Genomic DNA, 15,664 nt, shown 5'->3' with positions numbered 1-15,664 from the left:
TCATGTTCTTCTTCGCCAGGAATCCCTATTAACCCACCAACAGAGATTCGTTATTATTGGACTAGGAAAACTGGAATCGAATCGATTTTTTAATAAGAACTGGTTCATTCATAATTCATTGAATTAGAAGATTTAATTTGGATTCGGAATGATACAACCAAATAGAGGAAATATATATATATATTTATTTATACATATGGTATATATTTTTTTGACAATCATATATATATATATATATATATATATAGTATTAACTGTCAATGTGTGATCCATATTATTTAGCCAAGATTGTGCTTGGACAGGAAGATGATCTTGGGAGATTGGCATAAACCTTTGTCGTCTCTATAGTTCAAGTACTGTACTACCATATTAAAGAAGTTGCTTTTTGTGTGGATTGGGAATTTAGGAGCAGCACACTCTGGATAGGGCGAAAATTAATTACGTAAACTTAATGCACAAACGTCTCTCTTCAAATCAAATGTAATAAATGACAGTCAGTCCACGGAATTCCGTAAAATACATCCTGTGGATGTATCGGGGCTCTAGAAAAAGGCTCAGAGAGAAAATGACGGTCGGCCCTAAACCCAAACCAGATGGGGAACTTGTAATCTTGCTGGAGGCATTGTGTACGGGTTTTCTGCGGTCCTTGGGCCCAAATTGGGCCTACTTAAGTCCCCGACCGAGTGTAACAACCATGCCATGTGCAATCCCGTTTCACAATTTGAATCAAATGGTTCAAACTAAGGGTGAAGAGTAACCGGCGGAACCGACCGGAACTGGTCGAAATCGTTGGAGAATCGGTCGGTCGGTGATCCAAAATCTTATAAACCAATATTGGCAAATGTTGATTTTTTTTACAAGAATATAACTATAATTTCAAGAAAAATATTTATATGTGGTCACTTATTTGCTATGAAAATGATAACTTCCTATTAAAATGAATATATTTTCATTGCATATAGTCTTTTTGTCATAAATAACTCGTCAAGAGTAATATTTTTTTTTATAACATATATATATATATATATAATATCGTGTTGCATGGGTTAAAAGGTTCTGCTGACAATTGGGAGTCTCAAACACTCCAATCTAGACGAACTTGACTTAGCTCTAAAAACAAACAAACAAAAGTGATATTTAAAGCGCCGGATATGAATAATTGGTGGGTATGCCCTATCGTGAATGTGTCAACAAAAGTAGTAAGTGATCAGTATGCCCCATCGCGAAGGTAATCAATTATATATAACATATTATGACTATGCCAGGATGATCGTGTGTGGCTGGCAAGCCGATAAGGTGGAATTAATATTGTTACCCATGTGAACAAGCTACTCACCAAAGACCATCTAAGAAATTCTGTATCATTGGAATTACCCTTCAAAACATTTGATTACCGTATTTTCCAAACAATAATAAATAAATAAACACCATGCAACATATAATCCTAACGTCATGTTTGGATAGTGAAATAAGATGATTTTAAATAAAAGTCAAAAATTAAATAAAATATTATTAAAATATTATTTTTTAATTATTTATTATATTTTGAAATTTAAAAAAATTAAATTGTTATTATATTTTATGTTAAAATTTAAAAAAATTATTAAAATAAAATAAAATAAAATAATTATTATATTCAAACGGGACATAAATCTTATCAATATTAATTTGAGGTTTTCTTTCTTGAAAACCAATAAGCTTAGCTCTAAAAAAGGGTCGCTGTACGTAGTTTGAAGTAATTGTTGACCTTTTTGTTAAAACAACGGCAGCTCCCATTACTATGATGACAAGGATAGAAAATTAGGGGTATCCGTAGGCTGCAGTCAGTTTTTATCTTTGCGCGTGCGGCTTACGCCTGGTTTATTTTTAAAAACGAGATGAAATGAGTTTTTTTGAGATTGAGAATAAAAATTAAATAAAATATATATTTTTAATATTATTTTTATTTTAAAATTTGAAAAAATTAAATTTTTTATTTTATTTTATAGAAAAATTTTAAAAATGTATAATAAATAGATAAGATGAGATAAATTAAAAAGTTTATTGAAAACAAAAGAGGCCTTAATATAAATATGGATTTTTTTAATATATTTAAATATTTTTAAAAAATAAAAAATACATTAATATATTAAAAATTATTTTTTTAATTATTAAGTAAAAAAATAAATAAAAAAATTAAATACACAAGTAAACAAAATGAGAGGACATTTTTCTAAAATTAGAGAGAGGACGGGCACGTGCACAAGACGTGATCCTGCACGCTAGAGAAACAGATGGGATTACGTTTATTGTTTAGTTTCTATTTTTATTCTCATCTAATTAGCACAAATTAAGTAACAATCAAACATAATTTTCGTATCAATTAGCCCAAGGCGTAGTTTGCTTGTATGTACTATGCATGTACAGGGAAGGGTGACGTGCCAGTTAAGCACTTTGGCCACTTAAAATGAATTAAAGGACTTGATACATAAAAATCCCGTGAGAAAATTCTAAGAACTTCAAAAACTATGGAATCAATCATTTTCAGATAATTGGAATTTTTAGATCACGGGGCCCTACGTACCCATTTTCAATTAAACTTGTGATCGATCAGTCCTTACAGATCCATCGACCCCCTTACTTAGAATTAATACAAATCTTTGATTTATGGCATAAAATGAATCTCATTTATATAATATTGATGAATATCTTATGCTATTTAAAAAATTTACTCGTATAATTATATCTATTTTTTTCATGCACATGTCTTTCTTCTATTTAAAATCTCAAAAAATTCAAATTTGATAATATATATATTATATATATATATTCAACCTGTCTTAATTAATTCTCTGCAAATTGTCCTGACTAAACTCTACGCCGTCGCTTTAAACTGCAATCAACTTGACCGAATTAATTGATTGATTTTTCTTCTTGAAGTTGAAGTAAAACGACAGGTGCATAAATCAACTTCTAATTAGTTTCTAACCGAGACAATAATGATAATGTTGGTCGGGATAGTGATCCCAGGCCACCACCGAATTTAATTATGTTGGTGGCATTGAAAATTACTTTAAATAACCAATAAATTAAATAAACAAAACTATATACACAAGTACAAATCAAAAACATACATTCCATGACATGTATTCTTCTTTCTTAATCCTAGCTACTTAAGTCAATATCTAGAGACAATCGTACCTTAACATCTCAAACTACTATCTTTCTTTCCTTTTTTTGTTGTTGGTAATTTGTTTACTCTTTTAAAATTTAAGCATTAAGATATGTTAATTGTTACCTTTCTACCTTTTACTCATTCTTTTAATGAATAGAAGAATTATAGTTTATATTATATGTTTCAAGGGCTAAGTGATAATATATTATAGCTTAATATTGATTATATCGGCAGCTGTTAGGTTTAACAGTAAAAACTAATTTTTTTTTATAATTCCTATGATGTTATAATTAGTTGGTTGCTTAAAATCGCCGCAATAAACACGAGAAATCTGAAAAACTGTCGCACATACCTGTGATCATCCCGTGAAAGTTTCTCGCAAGACACGAAACTAGCAAGTCTGATTTTTTATTTTTTATTTTTATTTCTAATTTTTGGGGATGACTAGCGAGTCTACTTGAATGTTTATCAGTCACAACTCAGAATCATGACAGTTTCTTACCATCCAGCGATACCAAGTTGGAATTTTCTATTGCTCAGCCAAAAAATAAAGAAAGGACAGGAATTTTCTATCAATGAAAGGGAGTAAAGACCATTTTGATATGATGGTTATAGCTAAAAATTAAAATTCTCTGTAGTCTTTTGTTTTAGAAAAGTAAATGATTCCGGGTAATGAAAAGTGTAAACTTCCAGGAAGCTCAGCTCCTCACTTGTCCGACGATAAAGGTATGCTTTTTACCGGGTCTTCGTCTGAACATTGAGGAGACTATTTTTGTTTTGTTAAGCAACGCAGAGAACTTTTGATTGCAAACAAAGTATATGCCCACAATTCAAAATGATAGCAAACACACGAACAAGAAAGAAACAAAAATTTTATGTCTGTTGGGTGTCATTTCAAAAAGTCGGTCTCCAGTGTCGATACCTATAAGACTGTGTGTAGATGTTGAAGTGAGTTAAGTTGAATTGAATTGTGATGATAAAATATTATTAGAATATTAATTTTTAATATTATTATTATTTTAAAATTTAAAAAAGTTGAATTGTTTATTATATTTTGTATTGAGATTTGAAAAAGTTGTAATGATGAGTTGAGATGAGTTGAGGTGAATTTGGTAACCAAACGCACCCTAAATTAGGGATGATAAATATTACTTTCAGAGTTTGCTGGTATCGTATCAAGTCATAAATATTTGATTATGTAGGTCAATCTAAATTCGATTTGTTAAACTAAACATGTCAAATTTTCAAATCCTAACACAATCTATTTAGATAACAGATCGTGTCGTGCCACTCATTTTAATCCGTTTAATAATTAATTAGAAATAAATTAATATAACACAATCAATTTAAATTCATTTCATGTAAATGGGTAAACTAACACACATAACTCATTTGACCTAATTAACATAATTTTACATAAAAGTTAAAATTTATATTTATTAGTAATCACAATATCTTTAAAATTATGTATTAATATTTTTCAAATGTTAACATATATATAATAAAACTAATATTACAAACTATATAATAATAAATATGAGCATAGGTCTAAAATTATAATATCAATAATAAAAGTATAAGAATATTGAAAAATATTAATATTATAATTTAATAATAATAAAATTTTAATATTAAAATAAAATTTAAACGAATTAAAACGGATTGATTTTGTATTAAACAGATTATTCCGTTAATAAATTATGTATTAACATGTTAATACATTTTGACCGGAATTCATTAATATCACACTCAAATTTATTAATTTTGTAGCATGCGTTAATTCTCCAACCACGCAGAACGTACGTTGTCACTTTCAGATGGGTGACGGTCTCTGCCCAAAGCTTTGGTCCCTAGAAGAAGTTGGACCTAGTCCATTTTGATCCCACACCATACCAGTAGTGTAGACACTTCTTGCAGCGTTTTCTTTTTTTCCAGAGAGACTATATATTAAAAAAAAAAAAAAAGTAGTCAAATAAAAAGAAAACAAAAATAACGAAATCACACTTCCAGTGTACGCGTTTTCGAACTTTTTAGTGGGCCTAAATTAGCTTGCAACCACGCGAACTTGGTTTTGGTTTTGATAGATATCCACTCAAATTGTATTTTTTACACGATTTTTTGTTACGGTTTCTTCAACAAGTTGTGAGCTCGATTTTGATGCGATTAAACTCGGTTTATGATCAACTCGTGCAAAAGAGTCGTTTGGAAAGGTCGTGTTCGTGATTGGATGAGACTTAAGAATGGAGCAGAACTGGAAACTGGGCCTTTTCGTAGTTGTCGTGGTGATGTGTTTCTTGTGTCAGAGTTTCCAATGGAGTTGGCGTCTCAACGACAAAGGTACAGGATATAGGATCTGGGTTTTTCTTGTTCTTTTTATTTTTCGGTTTTCTCGGAAAGGGAAGGAAGAAATGATGAATGGGGTATTTTTTGCGCAGGTTTGGCTCTGCTGAGGTTTAGAGAGAGAGTAGTGAGTGATCCACTTGGCGCGTTGTCAAATTGGAAAGAGGAAGATGTAGAGGTTGATCCATGTTCGTGGTTTGGGGTTGCATGCTCAGATGGAAAAGTTGTGGTCTTGTGAGTCTTTTTTTTTTTTTTTTAAAGAATTTTATTACTCTATCTTCTGTTTGGTTGCTGAGATGAGGTAGGAAAAGAAAAGGTTTATTTATTGTTATAAGGGAACACAAGTTTACAATACAAAATGAAATCTGAGTTTAAGTTCCGTTCTCTTTTTTTTTCCTCGGTTCTCTTGTCAATCAATCAAATGAGGGTTTTGGTTCATGTTAGAACTTCATTGTTTTATAGACTCTCTGCAAAGGAATTTTCTTGCCTTGTGGAGGTATAGTTCTATTTCTTATTGTGGTTTATAGGTTTGGGTTAATATCGTACATCAACCTGGTAGACCATGGGTAATCCCCCATAAGTTGGAGGGTGTGCCTGGTTTTAAGTAACCTTTTGCTGGTTCTCACATGGAATTACTTCAATTCTGCAATAAAACTTGAATGTAAAGTGTTTGGGTTTATGTCTGCATCCACATATTTAAAAACTTAAAAAAATTGCAGTTATTAATGCTAGAAACTGTGGATTTACCCCCTTTTGCCACAGTACCTCTTTCATGTCCATTCCATGCATTTTATGTTTTTGGAACTTCTATTTTTTTCGATGTATTTCAGTCTGGGTTCCAGAAGTGGTATCTATTCTGCTTCATTTATCCAAAGTTTGCTTTTTTATCTTTGCCAGGAATGTAGACCAAACTGGAGGGACAGTTCGCAGGAGACTGTTGGAAAATAAAAAAAAACCCAAATCACCACCTCCCCCCTCACCGTCCCCATCCCCATCACCATCACCTAAGCCAAGGCCAGAAAGGCGGCCTCCTGCTCAACAACGTCCATCTTACAGCAGGCCTCAAAAAAGTGCTCCACCCCCATCTTCCCACACGCCTCCTCCTACTCAAATTGCTCCACCTCCATCTTCCTACCCTTCGCTAGTGCCTCCCCCCAGAGAAAGCAGCACAATATTGCAGAGAAGCTCCTCTTCAAATCATCGCATAGTTGCAATATTGGCTGGAGCAATAGGGGGCACCATTCTAATTTTAGTCATTGGTGTCTATCTATGTATAAGCAATAAGGTAGCTACTGTTAAACCTTGGGCCCCAGGATTAAGCGGACAGCTTCAGAAAGCATTTGTAACTGGTAAATCCTCTCTCTCTCTCTCTCTGAGAAGAATGGGAAAAAACCAAACAAAAGAATGTTTTTTTAGACATCTTTATGTCATTTAGTTTGCCATCTCATTGTAATTGTTAACATGACCGTGCAAAGCTAATTTTAGGGTGGACATGAATGCACAAGTTACAAGCTATAAAAACCCTTCATTGGCAACATATCATTCAATTCAAATGATCCAAAATCTGTCCTGGATGATTGTGATTTATCCGATGTATGATTGGAAATTTGTATTGCAGGTGTGCCAAAGATCAAGAGATCAGAGCTTGAAGCAGCTTGTGAAGATTTCAGTAATGTAATAGGTTCTTCGCCAATTGGTACATTGTACAAAGGGACACTCTCTAGCGGAGTCGAAATTGCTGTGGCCTCTGTGGCAGCGACATCTGCCAAGGGTTGGTTAAACAGTTTAGAAGCACAGTTTAGAAAGAAGGTATTTCAGAAACAAATTACATTAGATTGACAAAACATATTGCCTTTGGCCGCATGTGCATTTTATGTGGTCCAAGAGTCCCTAATTGTTTCTGTGGCTATGGTTTCAGATTGACACATTGTCAAAAGTCAACCACAAAAATTTTGTCAACCTTCTTGGATATTGTCAGGAAGACAAACCTTTCACCAGAATGATGGTATTCGAATATGCTCCAAATGGAACACTTTTTGAGCATTTGCACAGTGAGTACCTTGCTTTCATTATTGGTATTCTTATGGACAGACCATATATACATGATGAATTATCCATAGTATTGTAACAGTGGTCCATTCAGATTAGTCCCAAAGTGACTTTGGCAGTCTAATTTATTTCTGTTAAAGCTGATATGAACCTTCTCTTACAAGAAATGAAGAGATACTTATTTTGCATATTAAACTTGGAGGCAAATGTGGGGTCGTGCATTTGACCTTGTCCTGAATTACTCTTATAGACTCGTGTATAAATTCTCTGTATCTTAGTCGGAAAAAAAACTGCCATGAAGTGATCTTCTTGTGCCAATGATGAGGCAACCTCTCAAATTAGAACAGAAAAATAGGATAAATGTTTAGAAGAGATGTTATTTGTTTTGTATCCAGTCCTGGCCATTAAATGAATGACTAAGGCTGCCACATCATTAGGCTGTTGGAAATTTATACTCTAGTGAAGCAATGGTAGATTATACGCCATCTTTGAAACTGCTCAGTTATTTGGAGGTGCTTTTGTCTTTCAGCTACTTACATTATTATTTAACATATGTAATTTTCATGGGTCCTGCAGTTAAAGAGGCCGAACACTTGGACTGGGGAATGCGATTGAGAATTGCAATGGGAATGGCCTACTGTCTCGAGCATATGCACCAGCTGAACCCACCTATAGCCCACAACAACTTGAACTCGTCAGCTATCAGTCTCACTGAGGATTATGCGGCCAAGATCTCGGAGTTTACTTTCTGGAATGAGATAGTTGCAGCTGAGATAGAATCATCTGGATTAAACAATTTGCATACACCATCAGCATGCCCGGAAAGTAATGTTTATAGCTTTGGTGTGATATTGTTTGAAATTGCTACAGGTAGGCTCCCTTACTCCGTGAACAATGCCTCACTTGAAGACTGGGCATCTGCTTATTTAAGTGGGGAGGAACCGCTTAGAGAAATGGTTGACCCAACTTTGACATCCTTCCAAGAGGAGCAACTGGAGCTAATAGGTGAAGTGCTAAAATCTTGTGTCCACCCTGATTCTAAACACAGACCGTCAATGAGAGAAGTCTGTGTAAGATTGAGCGCCATAACTGGAATAACGCCTGAAGCAGCGAATCCAAAACTTTCTCCCCTTTGGTGGGCAGAACTTGAGATTACGTCTGCAGATGCAAGCTAGCTAAAGTATACAACTTGAATTTGAACTTCAAATTGGGAGTTCATAGAAGGTGAGGCGCTAAAGAAATGTTGCCTGTACGTTGACATAGCTTGTATCTCCCAGAGTAATAGGAATTACTTGTACAGAACTCATGTATAGGGAAATCTGGCGAATCTCTTTCACTGTGATGTTTTTTGTTTATATTTGGTTGTGAAACTATGGAAGCAAGCAAGTCAAGCTGATTAAAACCTTCTGTTTTCTAAGAGTTGCCGCAGCCAATCAATGTTTTGCTATCCCCTTGACCCCCAATCTGGTTGGCCCTTCTCTCCTGCATGTCTTTGGTGTATACCCAGCCAGTGGCTGACATAAAAAAGACCTGGTAATGTTTTAGTTAAGAGTCGGGCGTGGCCACGCCAAATTCTCCCCCAAATGCCTTTTTTTATTTTTTCATATATATATATTTTTTATCTTTAAACATTTTTTTTTTAAAAAAATTACAACATCATTAAAGTATACTTACATGATCACTAAAAAAGAAAAAAACCAAATTCTCCCCCAAATGCCTTTTTTATTTTTTCATATATATATTTTTTATCTTTAAACATTTTTTTAAAAAAAAAATTACAACATCATTAAAGTATACTTACTTGATCACTAAAAAAGAAAAAAACCAAATTCTCCCCCAAATGCCTTTTTTATTTTTTCATATATATTTTTTATCTTTAAACATTTTTTTTTTTTAAAAAATTACAACATCATTAAAGTATACTTACTTACTTGATCACTAAAAAAGAAAAAAAAAAGAAAAAAGAAAAAGGAAAGGTGTTGTAGGTACTCTCGGGATCCAAGCATTTCTGTTTAGTTAGAGTTGAAAGCGTATCTATCCAAGTCCTGCAAATTGTGCTCCGGTTGTGACAATCGTGTGTCTATCTCTCTCTGGCAAGTAGTCATCTTCATTGAAACAAAAGACAGCAATACATACTTAAGAGTCTGAACTTAATTACATATTATACTGGTGGATTCTTTCCAATATGAAACTCCAACAAACACTTGGTATTTTTATCCGGGGATGCTTCCATACAAGTTGTTTGAAGTTGTTCATTACGCAATAGAATACGCACATCGTTAAACAAGTAACGACGTCAAAATTTTTATCCTCTCAAATGTCATAGGCCAATGTCGAGAATATGTTGAAGATAATTAATTTGATTTTCATAATTATTAAATCACTTTGATTTGATATTATCTTGATTTGATTTTCATAATCTTTAAGATATTTACTTTATCTTATATTAATGTAATTTTTCTATAAATATAAATGTATGTGTTATATTCAATAACAATTGAGGAAGTAAAGATGTAGCACTCATAGTTTTTTTTCCTCTCTCTCATCTCCATCTCTTTTTCTTTTTTATATTTTATTTTTTATTATGGTATCAGAACCCTTGACTACTAACGCTAGGCTCGATCCTGTGGAATACTTATTCTCTACTAGCTTTACCTCACAAAATTTTCATCGCCGTTCAATTCTGTATCGTTTCAAATCAATATCTCTATTATATAGAGAATAAGATACTGCAGTTTTTCAAAGGAAACTTTCCCACACATTTTATTGATTTGATTCGTAAATATATATACAAGGCAGTTGTTCTATCTTAGGTAAATATACAGTCATTAAAGCTAAGATACTAACTGTTACAAAGAATAGTAACATATGCAAGATTTTAGCCTATACTAATTGCAGAGAATATCTTGATATCTTGATTTTGTGAGCTGTCCATCTTTGAATCACTTTCCTTAATACGCCCCCGCAAGATGGGACTTCCATCGGCAAGACCGATCTTGTTCCTCAAAGTTTCTGTTCGTTGCTTTGACAGTGCTTTTGTCATTAAATCTGCCAACTGATCTTGAGTGTGGACATGACAGACTTTAAGCAGATTTCTTTGAACTAAATCCCGCACAAAATGAAGATCAATTTGGATATGCTTCATTCTGGAATGTTGCACTGGGTTGAGACTTAAATGAGTGGCTCCAAGATTGTCACAAAGGAGAGAAGGTGGAGCTTTGATCGGGAACTCAAGTTCTTTGAACAGAGATAATAACCACATGGTTTCAGCTGCTGCATTTGCTAATGTTCTATACTCGGCCTCTGTGGATGATCTTGCAACGGCACGTTGTTTCTTGGAATTCCAAGAAATGGGATTGGAGCCAAGAAAGGTAATATAGGCCGATGTTGATATTCTGTCATCATGATTCTCTGCCCAATCAGCATCACTGTAGGTGGTTATTTGAGGTATTGTTGACTTCTTGATTTGAATTCCATGAAAGATTGTATGTTTGAGATATCAGAGTAATCTCTTGGTTGCCGTCCAATGGGTAACAGTAGGCTTATGCATAAATTGGGATAGCTTATTAACAGCAAAAGAAATATCTAGGCGCATCAATGACAAATATTGCAAACTGCCAAGTACACGCCTATATTTAGTGATATCCACTGCTGCAGTGCCATCTAAGAGTTGAAGATAAATGCTTGTTGAAAGTGGAGTCGAGACATCTTTAGCACCCAGCATGTTTGTGCTTTCCAAAATATCACGACCATATTTATGTTGTGATTAAAATAAACCAGCATGCATAGGAATAACTTTCACTCCAAGAAAGTAATGCAAAGCACCCATGTCTTTTAATGAAAACTGAGTACCAAGCTTTTGAATAACAGATGATGCAAACTTTTTATCATTGCCCGTAATAATGAGATCATCAACATACACAAGTAAGTAGCATGTAATGGATGCATGATGATAAACAAACAGTGATGAATCAGCATGAGAATTTTTAAACCCGAGCTGAGCAATGGCATTTTTAAGTGCTGAATACCATGCTCGTGGGGCTTGTTTAAGCTCGTAGATAGCCTTGCTTAGTCTACACACATGCTCTAGTTTTGAGCTATCCTTAAAGCCTGGGGGCTGCATCATATAGATAGTTTCTGTCAAGTTACCGTGTAAAAATGCATTATTGACATCCATTTGTCTCAATTCCCAACCATTTAGCACTGCAATTGCTAACACAGACCTGATCGTTGCAGGCTTGACAACCGGACTAAAGGTCTCCTTATAGTCAATTCCTGGGCGTTAGTTGTAGCCCTTGGCCATAAGTCTGGCCTTAAATCTGTCAATTGAGCTATCTGCATTTCTTTTTACCCGAAAAACTCATTTACAGCCCACTGGGTGACAATCTTTCGGTGGTGGTACCAAATCCCATGTACCAGGTCTCATAAGAGCAGTAAGCTCACTAGACATGGCTTCACGCCACTTTGGGTGAGACACAGCTTGATTGACACATGTAGGTTCAATGGATGAGGGTAACAGATGTTTGGTGACAAGATGGAACTGTTTGGGTTTATATATGTTATTCATGGACCGTGTGGTCATCAAATGGGTTCAGGTTGGTGGATTGGAGGTTTGAGGAAGCTCATTGACAGGAACAGAGTCATGCGAAGGTGAATGTGTGGAATCTAGGGTTTCATGTACATGAGAACAAGTATGAGTAGAGAGAGAGGAAATTTACCTGGAGGTGCGGCGGCAGCAGTAACTACAGTTTCCGAGCTTGCTGGTGGCGACAATGGCTGAGATGAGAGACCGATTGGACGTGGAAGTACTGGAGCTTCATTTCGGATTTGAGAAAGACGTGAAGGGGAAAACGTAGAGGGTAGAGGAGAAAGAAACGCAACTGGATCGAAGGGCTTTGGAGAGACGTTAGGGCTTGAGGTAGGAATTGGGCTTTCGGGCTCAGACCGTGAGAAATAGGTTTGCATTTCATCAAAGAGAACATGTCTGGAAAGGTACATTTTCTTGTTCAAGGGATTCATGCATTTATATGCATTTTGAGTTTGAGAATAGTCAAGAAATATGCACGGTGATGATTTGGGCTCCATTTTATTGGCGTTATATGGCTTGAGAAGAGGATAGCAAAGGCATCTGAATTTTTTTAATTTGTGATAATTTGGCCTTTGACCGAATAGTGCCTCAAAAAGAGATTTGTTTTGAAGAAGTGGCGTGGGTTGATGATTTATGAGGTAAGAAGCGGTTTGAAAAGCATATGGCCAATATGAAAGAGGTAATGATGCATCATGAAGTAATGTGAGACCCGTTTTCACAAGGTGATGATGACGTTGTTCAAAAACACCATTTTGTTGAGGTGTATATGGAGCCGAGGTGTAATGACTAATCCCATGAAGAGATAAAATTTTTTTGAGACTTATGAATTCTCCTCCATTGTCAGAGTATAGACTTTTTATTTTTGAATTGAAGCGCATCTCAACAAGATTTTTAAATTGTGGAAAAATGGTTGAGACACTAGACTTAGTGATCATCAGATAAAACCACATGTATTTTGTGTAATGATCAACAAGGATGAGGTAATACCGAGAACCATCCAAGCCAGTGTAGGGAACGGGTCCCCAAACATCAGTATAGATAATTTCAAGAGGCGAATGACTTTGAAAACTAGTAAAACCAAATGGTTGTTGATGTGCTTTATTAATGGAACAAGAAACACATGAAGATGGTAATTTTTTTGTGGAAAGCGGAAGAGAAAACAAATTGACAAGACGTTGAACAATCTTTAGGGATGGGTGTCCAAGACGCTTATGCCACCCATCAATTGAAGTTCGTTCATGCACATTTGCAACCATTTTGGATTGAAAAGCCGCCAATGAGTTCGGAAACGTGTAGACACCACTTTCACACGCCCCACTTAGTAATATCGCCCCCGTAATCCGATCATTCACAAGAAAATAAAATGGGTGAAATTCAACAAAAAAATCATTTTGCTTGGTAAGATGATGAACATAAATTAAATTCTTGTGAAGATTTGGCACACAAAGTGTATCATTTAAATGAAATTTTTTTTTTGGTGAATGTAGGTCAAGAGAACCAATATGTGAAACAGTCAAACCTGTGCCATCACCTAGGACCACTTCATCAGTTCAATCATATTCAGAATGAATTGACAGATTTGATAAATCACCAGTGATATTATGAGAGGTAGCATAATCAATCAACCATTTGGTGTCTCCAAAATTTGATGTAGCAGCACAGTTAACTGACATTTGAGCGGACTGAAGCTGGGGACACGATTTTGCTATGTGGCCCAATTGATCACAGAACTGACACTTGGGCTAATAGCGTTTTTGGGCTGAGTTGTTACGGCCCGAAGAGGTATTTGGGCGACGCTGGTCGCGTTGTTGCCCAGTACCTGTGCGAGAAGATCCATGAGATGGACCATTGCCCGTGCGGGAGGCTCCTCTTCCAAAATTGTTTCCATGGAAGCTAGGCTTCCTGGAAGTAAAATTAGCGGCGGCGACAAGGCTGCGTGGCAGCAGCCTCCATGCGACGCAAATAACTTTCGTGTCCAACGAGCAAGTTATGGAGCTCTTAGAAAGTTAGGGATTTCTCTCTCGCGCGAATAGGAGCCGCGATGTCCCTGAAATCCAGACCCAATCCGTTAAGGATATAGAGGGTAAGATCATCATCTGAGATTGGATGATCTATGAGAGCAATTTCATCAGCGAGTGCTTTAACAGCATGGAGATAGTCCAGAATTGTGCGATTCCCTTGCTGAATCAAGGTCAGTTCTTCTTTCAACTGCATTGCTCTTGTACGCGACTTACTAGCATACATATTTTTGAGTTTTGTCCATGCGTCTTGGGATGTTTTGACTGTGGCTATGAGAGGTGTGATAGTGGTGGATGTAGAGGCAAGGATAGTGCTAAGAATGAGCTTATCTTGGAGAATCCAGTGAGTTCTTTTGGACTGTGATAAGGGGGTTCCATCAGAGACAGAGAGTTGCCATTGACATAATCCATTAAGTCATAGCCAATTAGGAGTGCCTCAAATTGAGCACGCCTTTGGGGAAAAGTGGAGGGTATGAGTTTCTCATTGATTTGTGCAGTTATGTTGAAGACGACAAGAGGATTTTCAGTAGAGGAAATGGTTTGGGTGTTGGTTTTTGTTGCGGAAGCCATTGAAGGGATCGAAAAGCTCGTTTGAGAATAGAACTTCTGATACCATATAGAGAATAAGATACTGCAGTTTTTCAAAGGAAACTTTCCCACACATTTTATTCATTTGATCCGTAAATATATAAACAATGCAGCTATTCTATCTTAGGTAAATATACAGTCATTAAAGCTAAGATACTAACTGTTACAAAGAATAGTAACGTATGCAAGATTTTAGCCTATACTAATTACAGAGAATATCTTGATTTTGTGAGCTGTCCTTCTTTGAATCACTTTCCTTAATATATTAGCTGTGAGACATTTTTTTATTAAGTTTTGATTTGTTGTGAGTATTGTTTGAAATCTCAAATCCAATTTTGGCATTTTGATTATGGCCCAATAGTTGACCAAGGCCATATATAGCTCATTATTGGCCACAACTCCAGATTTGATGTTCTAGTTGCCAGCCACTTTATCGCCAATACTATCATCTCATTGGTGATCAATTAATGAATATGAAAGCTACTTTTAAATTCAAGATTTCAAAGTTCTCCACCTTGAATTTGAGGAGATGTTGAAGATAATATCAAATTTGATTTGATATTATTTTGATTTGATTTATATATTTATTTTATCTTATCTCAATGTAATTTTTTTATAAATAGAAATGTATGCCTTGTATTAAGTAACAATTGAGGAAGTAAAAATGTAGTATTCAAAATCTCTTCCTCTCTATCCCTCTTTCTCTCTTCTCCATCTCTTTTTCTTTTTTATATTTTAGTTTTCTATCATAATACCATCTAATTGGTTTTTCTTTTTTTCTTTTTCTTTCCCGTAGTCCACCTTTCTTATGGCTATTTCAAGAGATTTCCCTAGCATGTATAGTAGAACCAGCCCCCCCTCCAAAAAAAAAAAAAAGAAAAAAAAAACAAGATTCAAAACTAGAAAAAGTTGATATCAGTCATCAAA

At 35.1% G+C, this 15,664-nt stretch overlaps 1 protein-coding gene across 2 annotated transcripts; it reads left to right on the top strand.

The window, feature by feature from the left end:
• Nucleotides 1-5,134: 5,134 nt before the first annotated feature.
• LOC121265857 (inactive receptor-like serine/threonine-protein kinase At2g40270) lies at nt 5,135-8,879 on the top strand. Of its 2 annotated transcripts, XM_041169535.1 has the most exons (7): nt 5,136-5,491; nt 5,590-5,728; nt 6,392-6,565; nt 6,608-6,843; nt 7,113-7,303; nt 7,413-7,545; nt 8,120-8,879. In XM_041169535.1, exons 1-7 carry the CDS (start codon nt 5,395-5,397, stop codon nt 8,716-8,718), a joined length of 1,569 nt encoding a protein of 522 aa, XP_041025469.1. In that variant the 5' UTR covers nt 5,136-5,394; the 3' UTR covers nt 8,719-8,879. The 2 variants fall into 2 exon arrangements, with proteins under 2 accessions (XP_041025464.1, XP_041025469.1); XM_041169530.1 differs by having other exon boundaries at nt 5,135-5,491; nt 6,392-6,843.
• Nucleotides 8,880-15,664: the final 6,785 nt, after the last annotated feature.

Source organism: Juglans microcarpa x Juglans regia, chromosome 1D (genome assembly GCF_004785595.1).
Source record: "Juglans microcarpa x Juglans regia isolate MS1-56 chromosome 1D, Jm3101_v1.0, whole genome shotgun sequence".
NCBI lineage: Eukaryota > Viridiplantae > Streptophyta > Magnoliopsida > Fagales > Juglandaceae > Juglans > Juglans microcarpa x Juglans regia.
This window is presented reverse-complemented; position numbering and strand designations above follow the sequence as displayed.

What these genes read in the sequence shown, in the direction of transcription:
- LOC121265857 (XM_041169530.1), top strand. Translation starts at nt 5,395, where the DNA reads ATGGAGCAGAACTGGAAACTGGGCCTTTTCGTAGTTGTCGTGGTGATG. An exon ending in TTGGCGTCTCAACGACAAAG is followed by an intron (nt 5,492 to 5,589) that starts GTACAGGATATA and finishes TTTTTTGCGCAG; the next exon opens with GTTTGGCTCTGCTGAGGTTT. An exon ending in ACTTTTTGAGCATTTGCACA is followed by an intron (nt 7,546 to 8,119) that starts GTGAGTACCTTG and finishes TGGGTCCTGCAG; the next exon opens with TTAAAGAGGCCGAACACTTG.